General features: G+C 36.9%; 1 protein-coding gene across 1 annotated transcript in view; it reads right to left on the bottom strand.

The window, feature by feature from the left end:
- Positions 1-16,837, bottom strand: part of MLLT3 (MLLT3 super elongation complex subunit) — a 127,238-nt gene that overhangs the window by 19,507 nt on the left and 90,894 nt on the right. Inside the window, exon 6 of the mRNA XM_079330119.1 lies at positions 15,008-15,613. Coding sequence (XP_079186245.1) covers positions 15,008-15,613 — 606 coding nt within the window. The remainder of the gene's footprint in view (positions 1-15,007; positions 15,614-16,837) is intronic.

Below are 16,837 nucleotides of genomic sequence, written 5' to 3'. Positions count from 1 at the left end.
GGCCATACAGAAGGAAGAGTGAAAATGGGATTAGGAAATAATTGTCTACTATTTAAAAGAAAATCTGCTTACACTTTAAATTTTATACAACTTTCTATCATTATGTTAGGCAGGCTAACAAACATTTTCTGACTTTCCTTGCCTCATGATTAAGACAGAACAATATTGTTCTCGAAAGTGGCAGCAGAAATATCCAGTCTGTAAAGCAGTTTTCACACACACAGGCTACCTAAGCCTAACAGTTGCTTTTTCTCCATAAATCAATCTATTGTTGCTCTTCATAATAGAGCAGAGAGATTTACTGCCTTTTGTTGCTTTTTCTCACTATGAGATGCCTATTTGGGCAATAGAATGCTCGAGAAAAACACTATTAACATCTGCTTTCCTTAAATCAACACCAACTCCAGTTCTCACAGACGCACAGTCAAAATACAAACTCTGTACCTGATTGTGTGGGTGTATGCCACTTATATACAACTGAATCAATCCTGTGCAACAAAGCCCAACCCAACCAACAACACAATCCACTTCAGAGTACCAAGACAGATTCCTACATGGTCCACAGCATCAGACCTTTATGAAACACACTGCAGCATCACTTGACACTGCCCTAAAAATCAAGCACTTTGAAAAAGAAGTTGTTTCCTTCCTGAGCATCTGTAAAACCTTACAAGATTTTTAGCTGTAAAATAATCATGATAATATGAAACAGACTGCAGAGATGAAGAACAAGTGTCCATGCAAACTTTAAAAGACATCAGCAAACTAAATTCAGTTGTCTAGCTGCAGGCTACTTTTAAAAATCCATCAATTTATCCACCAATTTATGCTTCTTGCAGCAAAATTACTAGCTGAGGACTGGTTTCTGCAGATTTCCGTTAACTGTATTTTTCTATTATTAATTTCAACATGAACTTCAAATTAATTCCCTCAAAAAAACCAAACACTACAAGACAGTAATATTTGGTTTTCAAGTGCTAGGAGTCTAAAAAGAAAAAAAATCACATAGGTGCAGAGACTATTTCATTACTAAAAGTTCACTATTTTATTTTTTAAAACTCTTGAAATGAAAAAAAGCAGAAAGGCCTAGTCTCATTCTCTTTATAAGGCATGAAAATACCAATGAAATTGCTCCATGTAAAATTTTCCTCCCAGCATTAACTAACTGGGTCACTATCACAGGAACAAATGAATGTAAATACATACAATGTTGTATCTTTTCCTGTTAAAAATTTTGCTTACTTTAGCAAGACCATTTTGAGAATTCAAACCACAGAAAGTCATCATGAAACACATGTGATAATCCATACATACATAAAAAGGGTTCCTAATAACTTCTTAAATTTTTTACGTTATTTCCTTAAACAGCTCTATCAGAAGATTTATTCCAAGAAATACAGATTAGCATAAATATTAAAACTGCTAAGTATTGGAAATGAAACCTTCATTTTTTGACTGAGAAGTCTGGGTGAGAGTGCACCCAGAGGAAACAGTTGCTTTTAACCTAAGAATTAATGTTATTAACAGAAAATAATTGCCTTTTCAGAAGGAACTAAAAATATGTCTTTCATTTATGAATATGGATTAGTGTAAATAACACCCATGCTTCTAGTTAACAGAGGGTGTCTTTAGCCACTTAACCAGTGTTTTTTGACAGTTTTACAGGTTCTTATCCCAAGGACTTAGGTATTTACAGCTTTATGCACTTGGGTTCTCTGCTCTTATACATTGGTTTCTAATGACAAAATACTTTTTTATTGGGTCTGAAATTAGCTAAAGCATATCTTTCAACAAGAAAAGTTTAAGACAGTATCAGCAAAGAGCTTCTCTCATATGGCCTTTTCTTGTTCTACCAGTTTTCTCTTTCTACAGACAAAGCTAATGAGAGTTTGGTCCTGAACTATTCATTAATGCAATGACCCCATATGATTTATTGTATTCTTAGACAGCCTGCTTCATTTTAGTGCTCTCATAGTAATACATAGGAGACAGTGACCTCTTTATTAGACCTGATTGAGGGATTCTCTGCTTTGAAACGAAAAGGTACCTTTTTTACCAGTGATTTTTCTAAATCACCTGGCTTATCCATTTCCAAATTCTTACCTCTTTTAACAAATAGTTCACTCTTGAGCTGCAAACAACTTTCAGACAAACCCACGTGTTTATGACAAAGGATATAATAGAGCTGTTTCTGTAATATTTCATGGCTGTCCCAGTTTGTAAAATTTCTTGGGACTGTCCTGTCCAGGGTAAGGAGCTGGACTTAAATGATCCTTGTGCATCCCTTCCAACTCAGGGTATTGTACGATTCTATGACTCTAAAAATAACCCCCATCATTTCAAGCTCTTTATTAATTCTTACATTAAGAAATAGATATCTGTATGTGGGTGACAATGGTTTTTCTTGCCTTTCCCTGAACCATTTCTGAAGGAAGCTTACAAATTCTTTCTTGAAGTAAGCATTAAGTAGTGTAGCAATATCTCATTTAATATCTCATATCATTTCATATCATATTTCATATTATCTCATTTCATTATTTTTTATGCATGATAGTCTAGAGACATGTTTCCCAGTACTATACATACTGAGAATACACTATACCCTTGAAACTACTTACACAGCTAAGCATTGCTTTCACTTTCACTTTGTACAAATTTTGAATTTCAGGGAGGAGCTCCTGCAGGATAAGCCTTTTTCTCTAACAGGACTCCTGTACTTACAACTTCTACTGCCATTTAAGTGCCCTGTAAGTGGCCTCAGCTTTTAGTAGAATAATTCAACCTCTCTGTAGCTCACATAAGAGGTTCCCACTGAACATCAGCAAAGACCTTTTCACTGCAAGGTACCTAATCATGGGCACAGGCTGCCCAGGGTGATTTTGGTATCTCCCTCTCTAACAGACATTGATAAAACCATCTAGACAGGGTCCTGACCACCCAACTCAATGTGACCTTTATTGAACAGGGCAGGTAGACCAGATGACAGTCAGAGGTACCCTCCAATCTCAAAAAAATATGCCTTCCATTGAGTCTGTAATTCTTTGAATTTGAAATGCAGCCTTCATTTAAAAGTAGTGTCAAGAAAAGATGTTAATGAAACCTTTGCAACTGTTTCCTCTGAACAACTGCACTGGATCAAGTGGGATTTGCATTTCCTTAGAGACTGTTCTACTGAAACATGTAACCTAATTTTAAAAGAAAATCCTTTCATTCTGTATTTATGAATTCATTTTATTTTACCTTTAGAAATTAAAAGTAAATTTGAGACAATGCTAACGTAAAAATTCACAAATAGTCAAGATTTAGAGAAGATTCATTAACAGGAGACTAAGCAAAGAATGTAGATAAATAAATTATTTTGCAGAATATTGCACAATAAAACTGAAAGATGAAGACTAGTGAAGATTGTTCTGTAAGGTATTCTTTGCTGAAAATACGTTACTAGAAAGAGTGACAGATATAGTAAAGCAAGCAAAAAAGTACAGGAGGGAAGATCAAGGTTTGCCTTGTAGAGCAGCTGAATACTACATTTTCCATGGCTTTCAGAACTACAAGATAAAGAGTAAACTAAGGACAAAATAAACTAAAAATGTGTATGGTCACATGAGTATGAACAGAGTCCTTAAACACAAGAGGCAAACTGATGGAAGTTCTTATCAGATAAACCTTGCCAAGAAGGATAGACTGTCCTGAATATGTAGGTAATGCTGGCAAAGACAGGGTTATACAAAAGCTTTTCAAGATGGCACTAAACACTGTGTTATTTAGACCACCTTTCCCCAAGAATGTGTGAAAAGACATCAATATTTGTGAAGAATTGATTATGAGCAGAGCAACAAGGCCAAATGATGCTCATTTTATAAGCCCAGTGGAATAAAAGCCCTGTGATGAGAGGATGGCAACTGTCCCTCTGCACTCCTTTAACTGCGGAAAGGCCAAATGAAGCTGACAAGCAATATTCAGATACTGATGTTCTGAGAGTTTTACTTAACACTTTAAACTTTCCCTTTGAGAATTTCCACATATTTCATACACAGAGTTGTATTACGTCAACAAAGGAAATGTGTTTTGCAAAGAAAGTAAATTCAATTTTAGTAGTAAATACAAACCAGAAAATTCAGTCCAGGAAGTAAAGCCAAGGTGAGAGCACTATTCAACTATTCTACATCTTCAGCTCTAGTGGTATTAATAATGATAGAAGATAGGAGGTAATTGCTCTGGCCAGCCCCTTCAGCTGCTGTGTTGAAAGCTAAGATTTCCCAAATCCCTTCTTTTGCTCTATTTTGTCTACAGTGCCCTATGTTCTATGTCACCACTGGGAAGGACAGGCGTTGATGCATTCATAGTTCACTGTTTAGGAAATCAAACAGACTGTCACTTTTGGGGCAGCAGGAAGGTACTTCACCTAAATTAGGAGCTCACACTCTTCTAGTAACAAAAGAAGCAACTGGAGAACCATCTACATGTAGATATGGGTGTAATTATGTACTGTGGTACATTTCTCCACTTTAGAAATTTGGTCTTTTCAGCAGGTACTCAGAGACTGCAAATTCACCACAGTTCCCCTCTATTCTTGAGTAGCTCAAATTGTAGAACACTCCCAGCATGACTCCACACTAAAGCTTTACTATGTAGGAAGCTTGTCAAGGTCATACATATCAAGTAAATACAGACCTAAATAGATGAAAAACAACAGCTGCTTTTTTTTTTCTGAAGTCCTGCTGCACAGCCTCTTGAACTCATGTCCCAGAAAATGTAATTGTTCAGAATTTGTCTATATACTACAGAGCGATCAAGTGCAGATCTCTGTTGGCCCTGTCAATTTTACAGCAAGCCTCATTATATTTTCTCTTCCCTCAACTGCTGGGGTTTAAATGATTATCTGAAAGCCTCAGCTTTCATTTATTGTACATTCCAGTTTCAGTGAAAAGCTGTAGAGAGAAAAATTAAAAAAAAAAAAAATATGCTGAATCCTAAAAAATTCTCAAACAAAACTCCTCAAACTATTTTTCAAAATGTCATAATGGAACAATGATTTTTAGATATAATGTTTGGCAACAATATGCTCTATGCACATTTTTCTCTATAGATCTGAAACATCTGATAAGATAGATCCTAAGCACTTGCTCTGTGATAATATCATGTTTGTGTGGTAGTTTTCACGAAAGATCACCCATATTATATACATACAGACCATGTAACCCTGATTTTCTGAGAAAAAAAAACCCAGAGCAGATTTCTATTGTCTTATTGGTTCTTTACCATTTACAGCCAACACATCCGCTTGTTGTAACTTTGCCTACACAAGTACTTTTATGAGAAGAATATTACAAAAAGTTATCCTTATTTAAAGCTTTTATCTCTGCTTTTTTGATTTAAAATAAATTTTTGATAGCGTGATCTGAATTTTACATTAACAGAGGTTTGCTTCTATTACATAAGACTATAACACACAACAATCTTTTACAAAAATAAGAAAATGTGATACTTGTTTATATTTAAACTTAATTTCACTCAAATTGTTATAATGTAGTGTAACTTATCTATAATGTAATTGATAGTTATCTGAATAGATACCTTCACCACCAAATGACAATATTAAAAATACTGGGCTATAATTACATTATTTGAAACTGGCTAAATTAAGATCTCATGTAGTACAACCAGTTTTACAGTGCTCAAAGGATCAATATAGCACAAACAAATCAAGTTGAAACATCTCATCTACAAACTGGTTTTTTTAGCTAAAATTGTAGTATTTAATGTGCAAAATTTTATTTACTCTTACTGGTCCTATCCCAAAGTAAATTTAGGCCACCAAGAGCACTAAGATTGGCCTCCTTCTTTGACCTTTTCCTGCCCTGAACACAAGTAACTTTGCAATTGAATTGCTGTTGTCCAAAATACTAAGACCATGGCACTTTACTTGATGATATATTACTCTTTTTATGGAAGACACAATGTAATAAGCACTATCCCGACTATGCCTTTTTCACCTACAGAATAGAGCTGCATTGTAATAACTAAAATCCACTAAAGCAGTGTGGGCAATGGAAAAATATCATCTATGCACTGGAAGATAATAAAATTGTTACAGCCTGTATCTACTTCTTTTCTTGCCACGGTTTAGACTGCAATACTTTTGTAATTGATAATTTGAATTATAAAACACAGATTATCGCATGTAATCTCCTCCCACTATTTAGGTAATACCTAAAAAGGCCTCATACAGAGCAGCAAAATCACTTGATTTACTTCTGTTCTAATCAAGACTGTTCACAAAGTATGGTATTAAACAGCATAATTTTTGCAATGGTTTTCTGACTGGGGTAATCAATGTTGAGGCACCGGCCCCAGTTCTGATTATCCCCTCATGTGTGAGTCATCTTTCCTCAGGGAGCTCAGGCACAGGTGGAGCTGCCTGTTAACCTCAGCAACAAAACATAACTATGCTGCTGATGTGGTACTATTATCAGTCGCCTCTAAAGTCTCCTTTCATGTTGTTCTGAGATAATGATAAAACTTCCATGGATATGTAAACACATTCAGTGAAGTGCAAATAGCTCCATTTACCCTTATCTTCTAACTCTCCCATAAGAAACATTAATTCCTACAACACAGGGCATTATTTCCTCACCTTTGCCAGACATTAGTGTGTTGCCAGCTTGCAACACACTAAGCACAATGTAAGAAATTCTTTCATGCTCAGACATCTACAGCAAGAACGGGTTACATGCCTCAAGATGTCTCAAAAAACCCTGCATACACGTTCTGGACTCAGGCAGCCCCATCTTACTGTGCTATGCGTGTGCAAAGACTGTCATTTTCATTAGGGCAAAGAGCATTAATTTCCAAATTTCTTGGTCCCTCCACAGCAGCACAGTGTTAGAACAAATAAATCTGACCATGCCATCTACTTGTTTTCAGCCCCAATGGGAACGAGATCTTGCTGTTCAAAGAGGGGCAACTAGAAACACGACTAACATACCAAATGCTAGATGAAGCTCAAAGTACACATTTCTGTAGGGCAGATAAAGATTTCTATTTTCAAGTGACGATGAAAGCCTCAAAGCTTAGAGGCCTTCAGCAGAAAATCTCAGGTTTTAGTACCAATAGAGCTGGATGTTTCACTCAAAGTTTTTGGGGGTTTTTTGAGTTTTGGTAGGAAAAAGCATGAAGTAATTAATTTTCCGACATCTTTTTCTAACAAAAATGTAAGCTGTACTGAGGTACTGACTAAGTCAAAAGAGTACTAATGATTAATGACTCAGAGAGTTAATACAAATTCAAACCAACATTCTTCAGCTATGTAGCACTTTTCTATTGCCAATGTGGTGATCTTGAACCACGTTCAATGAACACTCAAAATAATAATAAAATGGGTTTCAGGTACACTGCCCTGAAACAGCAATGGCTGCCTGGCAGAGGAGTGGATAACGCTGTCGAGAGAGAAAGGAATCTGCCATACAGAGGGCATGAAAGAAAACTGCTTGAATATATCTGCTTTCATTTATTTCCTGTACCAGGCTCACATGCACACTTCAACACTGGGAGAACAGACACACAGGCACCATCACCCTTGAATCTGAGGCAGGCAAATAATGTCCATCAGGAGCATCCCTTGCCCATTCCAAGAGGGTCCTGGAGCATTCCTCCACAGCAATCACACAGCACAACCCCAAGGCTCCACATCACAGAGAGATGAAGAGCAGACCCTCTCTCATCAGCAGGCAATACACAGTGATTCCTTCTGCACAAGTATGAGTAAGGGTACACACTCACTGAATACTGAGCTCAAGCAGTCTTTATCCTGTGTTAGTAAAATATAAACTTCAGGGGGTTATTGAGTATTTTAAATATAAAAAAATTAAATTGTGCATTTACAGTGTGTCCTGCAGAGTTCATGTCTGTCATCATCAGCATACAAGCCTCTGAATGGGAAGTACTATCAACACTATGTAATGAAGTTCATGAGGAGCTGGGGCAGCAAACTTTCAAAAATACATTTTTTTTTCCCCTAAAAGAAATAAAAACATATTGGTTCTGCATTGAAAAAAAAGGGCATAAAAGCCTTGAATAGGTCTAACTATTGTAGATAAAACACCAGCTGAAAACTGTCAGGTGTTGGATTTTATTTTAAACATGTGCAGCCATTCTTCTGGATCACAACATAATTTACACAAGTGAACAGATAAAGCAACCTCAAAGCAATGAAATTCTTATCAAGAAGATCTCACTTCATTATGATTAAAATAAAACATCCCGTCTTTAATATTTTATTATTTTGACTGCAATCTACCTTGGCCTTTCAAAATTGTCATGGCTTTACTGAACATGAGACAAAGTCTTTTTATGCCACAACCTCCCCACCAAACAATTACAGTATTGGCACTACAAATACCCAATTAAAACCCTTACTTTCTGCAGGGTAGCAGGTGAACAGGGCTTCCAGTGCTGAAATACAGAAAATATGGCCCAAATTCAATCCTGCATTTATACAAATATTTGAGTTAATTCACATGAGTAGTCACAATGAAGCAGATGTAGCCAGTGCTTGCAAATGAAGTAAAATACTGCAGCCTGTATTACTAGCTTAATAATGATTAATGTTAATTCCACAGTCAAAATGCGACATTGCCTAAAACTAAAAAAAAGCCAAACAGACTTTGCCTCAAGAGTACAAAATTTCATGGCTCTCACAAGATTATTTTTGCAAACTGAACATTTAATCATATCTACATAGTTTGTCTCCATGGCTTTATTTCTAATTTCTTAACATTTTGTAAGCCAGTGACTTCCAAGCACACAATGGTAACAAACTTGTCTCACTTTAATTTGAGCTTGATGCCCAGAGGATCTCCTGTCTGTCATGCTGTTTCCTCATCCAGCAATAGTAATTTCATCGTACATAGAACAGCCTAACATGCACCTAAGCTTTTGTGAGTGAAGACAAAGCATTTTTCATTTCACAGTAATGTGAAATAATTAAAATAGGCAAAGTATAGCAGCTGAATGGTGCCACAGTACAGTAGATGCTGATGGCCACAAAATATATGTGTGCCTACTGCCACTTCTCTGAAGAGGTCTGCTTATCTTTGGCCGCTATCTCTCCCTGAGCTCATACCTGGAAGGAAACACCTCAGACTGTCCAACATTTATTCAACTGTTTGTGACTACTGAATTACCTCCTCAACACGGGAGTACTATGTCCAACAATACCACATGAGTGGCTGGTATGGTTTTAAGAACAGTGTTATTTCCTGGACTAGAAGCAGAAAAACTTTATTTAATTACTACACAAAAAGTAAAGAATGTAATAATATGATAATTGCAAACCCACAGGGCCCAGTCTCCAGTGAAGCACATGACCCTGTTCTGCACCATTATTCATCTTGAGAGCCACAGTTTCACAAATAAAATAAAACCTAACTTCTCAATTTATTTTTTTTTTTTACCTTTAATAACTACATGAAAACAGCACATGCAGCTCTATCTTACTACTGTTCCTTCTGACTTTAAATATTACCTGAAAAAGCCCTCACATTAGCTCCAAGTCCTGGCACCGGATAAAGAAGGCTTTTAGAAAGTAGTCTGTTTCAGCTAACAAGGGCCTGGAGGTTTTATAAGACCATGGGGGTTTTCAAAATGTTCTTCCACTTTTGCAATCGTCAAATTACTCGATCATGTGCCAGATTGTAAGTGGCATTTTACAGATTTCTTTAAAAAGGTACTCATACTCTAACTTTAATACTGCTTTAGGACATGCAAGCAGTCAATTAAGTACAAAGGCATAGTCTGTGTGATCTCTGCTGTATTTTCCTTGTTCCATAAAGGCCTTCCTGAGAAGTGGGATTTTGTTCCCAGCAGTGAAAGACCCATTAATGTACTCTGCTCTTAATAACTGAAATTCCTTACTCCTGAGCTGTCACCTTTTGCTAGCACACATTTCTGCTCAGACTGTATTTCCATAGGCTTTGACATGCCAAAAGGTTGCTACCATTACTAACGCAGTGACATATACAGGCAGGAAGGAGAAAAAAAATACATACCACGAGCAAAATAATCACACTGAAAGGAATTCATTTACCAGAGACACATGGAGACCCTAAAAAATCCACCAAGCCATTGTCATGCATGGCAGACTTAGAGCTGCTATGCAGTTCTTTTCATCTGGAGATACGGAGAATATTTAATATCTGAACAGGTATGTATCATCTGCCTTATCTCCTTTGTGCCTTCCTGCTGCAGCAACTTGACCAAGAGCCATGTAACACTTTTTCCTCCCTATCCAGTCAAGCCAAACAAGCAGTAATCAAATAAGAAGTATCTGAGCATCCTTTCTGAAATGGTTCTCAGCTCAAAAGGGGCAGCTCCAGCCATAGAAAATGCCTCACTCAGATGCCAAATTCTGTATTTCTCCATCTCATACAACAGCTTGCAGCTCACACAAATATTACAAGGATATCATATACCATATATTTCAGCCTGGCATCAGAATCAAGGCCTAGTCCTTTCTTTTATCATGTTGCTGCACTGTCCCACAAAGGAAGCAAACAGGTGGAGTTCTTGTTAACTAAAACATCCTGTAATTGAATTTAAAAGCAAAATCTTTAGAATTTTGAAATGGACAGTATAAACATGCCTATGGCCTCAATAAACCCATAAATCTGCATCCTTTCACTCTATAGTTTATTTTGCTTGTTTCATGCCAAAGCCAGTAAAACAGTTTTTCAGCCTTTATGTATTATTTCCAAATGAATTCAAAAAAGACCCCACACTTTTTGGAACACCGAGTTGATCACTAACACTGAAGTCCAACACACTTTAATTCACAGATGTATTTGAAAAGTGATACTTAACAAAGCAACATGGAGAGAAACACAGACACTAGTTTCACCTGCCCACAGCTCAAAGTCAACATAAAAACAAAATTAAAATAAATACTGCAGTGCACCACACTAGAGTGTGTGCCAAACAGACAACAGAGGAATGACCATACACTATCTTGGTCTCAAGTCACACACAGAGGGCACATACAAGGGCAGAGAGTTTATCACTAAGGGTGTGATTCCCACTGAAAAAAAGAGACTGACTACAGGACACCAAAGGACAGTGTCCAGTTTTCTGAAATACCCCTGAGACAAGAGGATGATAACCTGTCTGGATTTTGAAAGGTGAATTTCAAGGAAGATCCACCACTGGCAGACACACTTAACCTGACAAAGGATGCACCTGTCTCAGGGGATGCTGTAACTCTACATCCTCTACTTTATGAAGATAAAGCCCATGTATCAAGTCTGAATGCCCATAATTAGGTAGAGAATGATGTCTGATGAAGGGTTGAGCACTTCTTTGTCTGAAATTCAAGCCCATTGATTGCTATAATACTCTCCACCCCAAGTCACCTGAACTTGGGCTGTATCCAAAGAAACCAGGGGAACAGCAGCACTGACATCCTGTAGCACCTTCCCCATGAAACAACACCTGTTTAATCATACTTGTAAGATTCCTTTACAAAAGGGACTTTTCAGAATGTCATCCCTTATTTTAAAATCCCAAACCCAGGCTTCACAATTGAGAATTGATACTGGACTATATCTAATTCTGAGAACCATCCTGTGTGTGATGAGCAACAGTAAGAAACTTATTTTTACAATAAATTCCACATTCTACATTGCACCTTTTATTACAAATTTATCATGTTTTATATGTGAAGTTATGCACATAGGTATATGCATATGTAATACCAGTAAAGAGAACAGTCACCACATTGGAGCATGTGTGTTTAGGAATGAGACAATCTCTTACTCCCTACAGTGAAGAAACTTCAAAAGTCTTAACAAAGGTATTAATAATTTTATTATATACAATGTATGAACATTACATTCATACAATATTATTATGTTTGCATAAGTGTCATAAATAAATCCTGAACTAGAAAAAAATGCAACTGACTCAAAGTTAGTGTTTTTGCAGTATTCTAACAATTTTTTTTAGGTACGGATTTGTAATGTAATATGTTATACCTAACATAAATTTGCTGAATTGGGTATAGTGGTTTTGCTTTCTTGAAAACACTTAGGAATAAATCTGGATACTACCAAATAATGATACATGCTTTGTTCATCAGGGCTATGATACCCACTATTTCAACTGTATGAGAGTAAGAAATAACAATTGACTTAATTTTACAGCATATTATTATGCCAGAATATGACACTAAAGAAACATCTTCCCAGTTTCAGGCAACTATGTTTATTAGTATCACGAAGCCTTGACAGATCTAAAATTACTGTCATTAGAAAGAAAAAGCATTGTCATATTTTTGTGTCCATTACTCCTTTTGTAACATTGCAGCTTCTCACTTTTTTCTTTTCCTTAATATGATTATATTTATAGGATATACCCTTTATGGATCTAGCTGTGAAACCTTCTGAAACACTTAGAAGCTTACCAATACGTAAAAAAACCCCAAACTATTTTTTCCAACATATAGAATTACCTTTTTTATACTGCTTGGTCACCTTTCATTAGGTTCCCTGGTTAAAAGTGGTAAAATGCAGAAGGAACATCTTGTGAAATTCTGCAGACTTCCACTAACTAGGCTGCCCAGCTCCTTCTCCCACAGCACTTGCCAATTGTGTGACTCAGGTACCTTAGGGGGTTATTCTGCATTTCATAGATAGTTTTTCTTTAGGTAAGAGTGGCCATTACAGGCCCAGGGACAATCTTAAAGGATTTTTCCAGTCTAACTTTCTCAGGCTCAGCCAACATTTTTCCCAAGCTAGAGCCTCTTTGTCTACTTAAACGCAAAAGAAAGAATCGGAACAAAAGATAAACGCCTGCTAGATCTGTGAGAAACACCTGCTAGATCTGTGAGAAAGGAGGAGAGGTATCTCCTTCTCTGACCAATGATCTATCTGTATTTTGTTTTTCACAAAGTGCCTTATTTAAGGCAACGGCTTCCTTCAATAAATTGCTCTTTCTTGCTCTTTCTTACACCATGCAAGGGAGCGCCACATTACTGTGTCCTTTCACCACTCTGTAACCCCATATACAGTAACTAAGTATATTACTGACTTTCTAAATCGCATCTCATCAATGTTTGGAGCCATACTCAGCTTAATCATACTGATTTATTAAGGACCACAGCCCAAAAGGGGCTGACATTCTTTTCACCCATTCAGATGTGAACCACATGGTTCCCTCCCCACCCCAGTGGAAGACCTGTGTGTTCCATGATCCAGTATGTCAGTGTTAAAATACAAAGGAGCCCAAACCAGCAGGATTTACTGTTCTTGGAGTGGACTTCAGCAGTTTGCCCTCTCAGTAACAGTGGCTTACAGACTTAGAAAACACTGAATCTGCTTTTTAGCTTTAGTACAGAATTAAGGAAGTCGTTAGGTCCTACAGGTCAACTGCACATCGATGATGGACTTGTGGAAGTGAACTTGTGTCGGTCTATTAAAAATACAGAGGTGTTCCCATTATATCATTGATAGTGGGCAAGAGAATACATGACAACAAAGAGGGAAACACCTACCAGCAACTAAAAAGGATTAGTTTTAACTACCATCCATGTATCTTTAACATATCAGTTATTTTGAAACTGCTACCCAGCACACACCTCTGCAGAACCATTTGTAAAATTCCAGTTAATTGGACTTGCTTGTCTCAATTATTCTGTCTTTGAAAAAAAATTGAGAACTGCTGCAGCCAGGAAAAGTGCATGTGCTCCTACATGGTATCCAAAAATCTATTTGAACTAGTCTGCTCTGCTAAGGACAGCGTGTCTTAAGGCTAGTGACAATTTAAATAGAATATTCAGCTTTCTGAAAACACAAAAAAAATAGTTCACACCAAGAGTGACAAGTAGGTACATTTTCAGGTTTGAAAACAAGTTAGTTAAGTTCCAAGCTATAACGATAATGCCACTCCAACCACAGAGCACCCCCTGTGTCATGCTGTAAAGCAGGACACATCCTATTGTATACCTTCTAAATTTTACAGCCTATGTATGCCCTAAGGGACCAGTCATTAAAAGGTCACTTGAGAAGCAAATTACCTTCTCCCTCATGGGAAGTTACATAGTAAAAACCTAATGCTGACACCTCCCCACAGCATGGCATTTATTGTCTGTTCCAGAGAGGGCAAGCAGGGTTATGAATCTGATGGCAATAACAGAGACACAAATCAGAAAATAGAAAAACAAGAGAATTGAACAGGAGAGGCTGGGAAGAATTCCTCTCTACCATGCACACTACACTTCCAGACATAAGCACAAATAATGGCACCAAACAAGGCTTCTCCTACCGTGCATTTCCTTATCTATATGTCTCTATGAAAGATGCTTCTGAAAACCAAAGTTTTCTAGGAGAATGATTAAAATCCTCATCTTAATCATAAAATTAAACAGCAAATCATACTTCAAACAGATTAGAAGGCACAGTAGACAAACATTTTCAGGAGAGCAAATTTCCATTAAAATGTCTTTCTTCTTGGTAAGCCTACTACTTGGGAATACATTATCCTCATCAGAGTGAGATTCTAGGAATTCCTCCTCCTCCACAAAACTGGCATCAGTAAAAGAACTGCCTCTTTTAGCAAAAGAAATAACTCTCTACTATTACTGCAATCCTTTCCTGGATTCACTGAACTCTCTAATACCTGAAAACAAAGATTTAGAGTGAAATACAAGCATTTAAATCAATTTCATTTTGTCTCAAAAGAAACATGATTTCTAAAGAACACCAAAAGAGCAGCATTGTTTATCAGTATCTCCATTGTCATAATGCTGACAGTAATTGAGCAGACTTGAATAGGCAATGCAATTCAACTAGAACACACTGAAGTTTGAACATGGCCATCAAAATCCTTCAGTTTGGACAGTCTGACAATAACCAGGAAAAAGTAAAGGGGAACACAAATCTGGTGCACAGTTCCCCAGACTAGGAATACTCGATACAGCACTGAGTAAAGTATTAAGCAAAACCAAACAACCACTTACCTCAGATTTGGAGGACACATTCTCCTCCATGTCAGAATCACTGGGATCTAGAATATCATCAAATGGTGGCAGAGTAGGCGTCTTCCTTTCCAGTGCATCATTTTCAACTTTGACTCTACCCACCTTGAGCTGAGATTTATCTTTTGTCTGTTTTTTGTCAGCTGAACAAGTAAGAATCAGTGGTGGGGCACTAGGAAAACTTTTAAATAATGAATCCGAGCTGGGTTTTTTTCTTTTTCTTGCAGAAGATTCATCTGTGTCCAGCATAGAGGGCCTTTTTGGGAGAGTCTTCTTTTCTTGCTGCTGCCCACACGTTATGGTAAGGATGGGGGTGTTTTCAGATTTTAGTTCCTTGGACATGGGTTTGGGTTCCTTGAAGGCCATCTTAGGAACCATTTTTTCATCTTTTAGTGGTTTGTTTTCTTTGGGTTTCTTAGAGGATTCTTTGGAAGATTTGTTATGTTCCCTGGAAGGTTCTTTGAAGGCACTTTTTTGTTCTTTTGAGTCTTTACAAATTTTTTCTTTGTGCTCCTTTGTTAACTTCTGGGTCTTTGAAAAACTGTTACTACTGCTGCTGCTATTTATGTTCAGAATCTTAGCTGGGTCCTGCAAAGAGGAGATGTAAAATTTTAGTTGAATAAAAAAATCAAACTCTTAAATCCTGATAAGGCAGACACAATATGGACACAGGATTCATATTAAAAACTTGGAACTGCAGGCAAATAACCAGGAGTAGAAATAACCATATAAGAACAAATAGAAATCCCAACATTTGGTCAAAATATGTGACAAACTGGTGGAACTTGAACAGTTATCTGTCAAAAAGTTACAACAAAAGCTAGTTTTCATCCTAGGCATTACACCCATCTTTTAAAAAAACACTGTAAGGTTAACATAAAGGAAATCATCATCACCATTACCTATGAGAAAATAACAATAACAAAGAAAAATAAAGATATTAACCATATAATGTTAACAGAATTACTACAGGATTTGAGGAAAACATGATAACATTTCAGGTAAAGTTTGACTTCTCAGCTGTGATCTTCCAGCTTTTGCCAGATCTTTTTCCTCATAAACAATAACAAACCTGGGTCCAGACTGGCTATGGAAGAATTGATTAGACAGACAATAGTCCCTGCCTTTTTATGAAAAACCTCCTAAAGCTGAAAAAGCTTCCTTCTTTGAATATACTGGAGTCTTTGCTGAGTCTTTAATTATTCCTTTTTTTTTATAATTGAACTGTTTAAAGTGAGAAGGGTTTATCAGAAGCTAGTGACCCAGAAAGGTAAAGCTAGAAACAGCAGAGTAGCATCATTCCTCACTCAGATGAATCTGAAAAGTTGAAGTGGCAAGGCAAGAGGTCATCTGCAGCTAGAACTGGCAAAAATGAACCATCCAGAATGAGTCATATAGAATCCTTTATTCTGAGAATTAGCACCTGGTAATATTTAAAAGACAAGAACAGTTTCATGGAACTTTCATGGAAACTGCCAGCAGTAGGCTCTCAGTATTTCGAAAACACCCAGTAGACTAATTGTACTGTTTTAAACACTAAAACACATGTCATATGTCACATCTCACAAGACAGGGTCAATTTTTATATTACTTCAAACCTGCAAAATGATGTTTCAATTTACAAGAACTCATGGCCAAGAAGTTTACACTCCTTGCTTTGTTCCAGGCTGATTATAAGCATTTCTATCTGTATGTTGCCCAGGAAGTGAGAAACTTTTAGAAAGAAACACTTTAATGTGTATTGCATACACTGACTGATTTCCTTTACCTAGAAGAGATGTGTATGTAAATATAGTGCATCTGGATCTCTAA

The sequence above is a fragment of the Erithacus rubecula genome (assembly GCF_903797595.1).
Source record: "Erithacus rubecula genome assembly, chromosome: Z".
NCBI classification, from domain to species: Eukaryota; Metazoa; Chordata; class Aves; order Passeriformes; family Muscicapidae; genus Erithacus; species Erithacus rubecula.
This window is presented reverse-complemented; position numbering and strand designations above follow the sequence as displayed.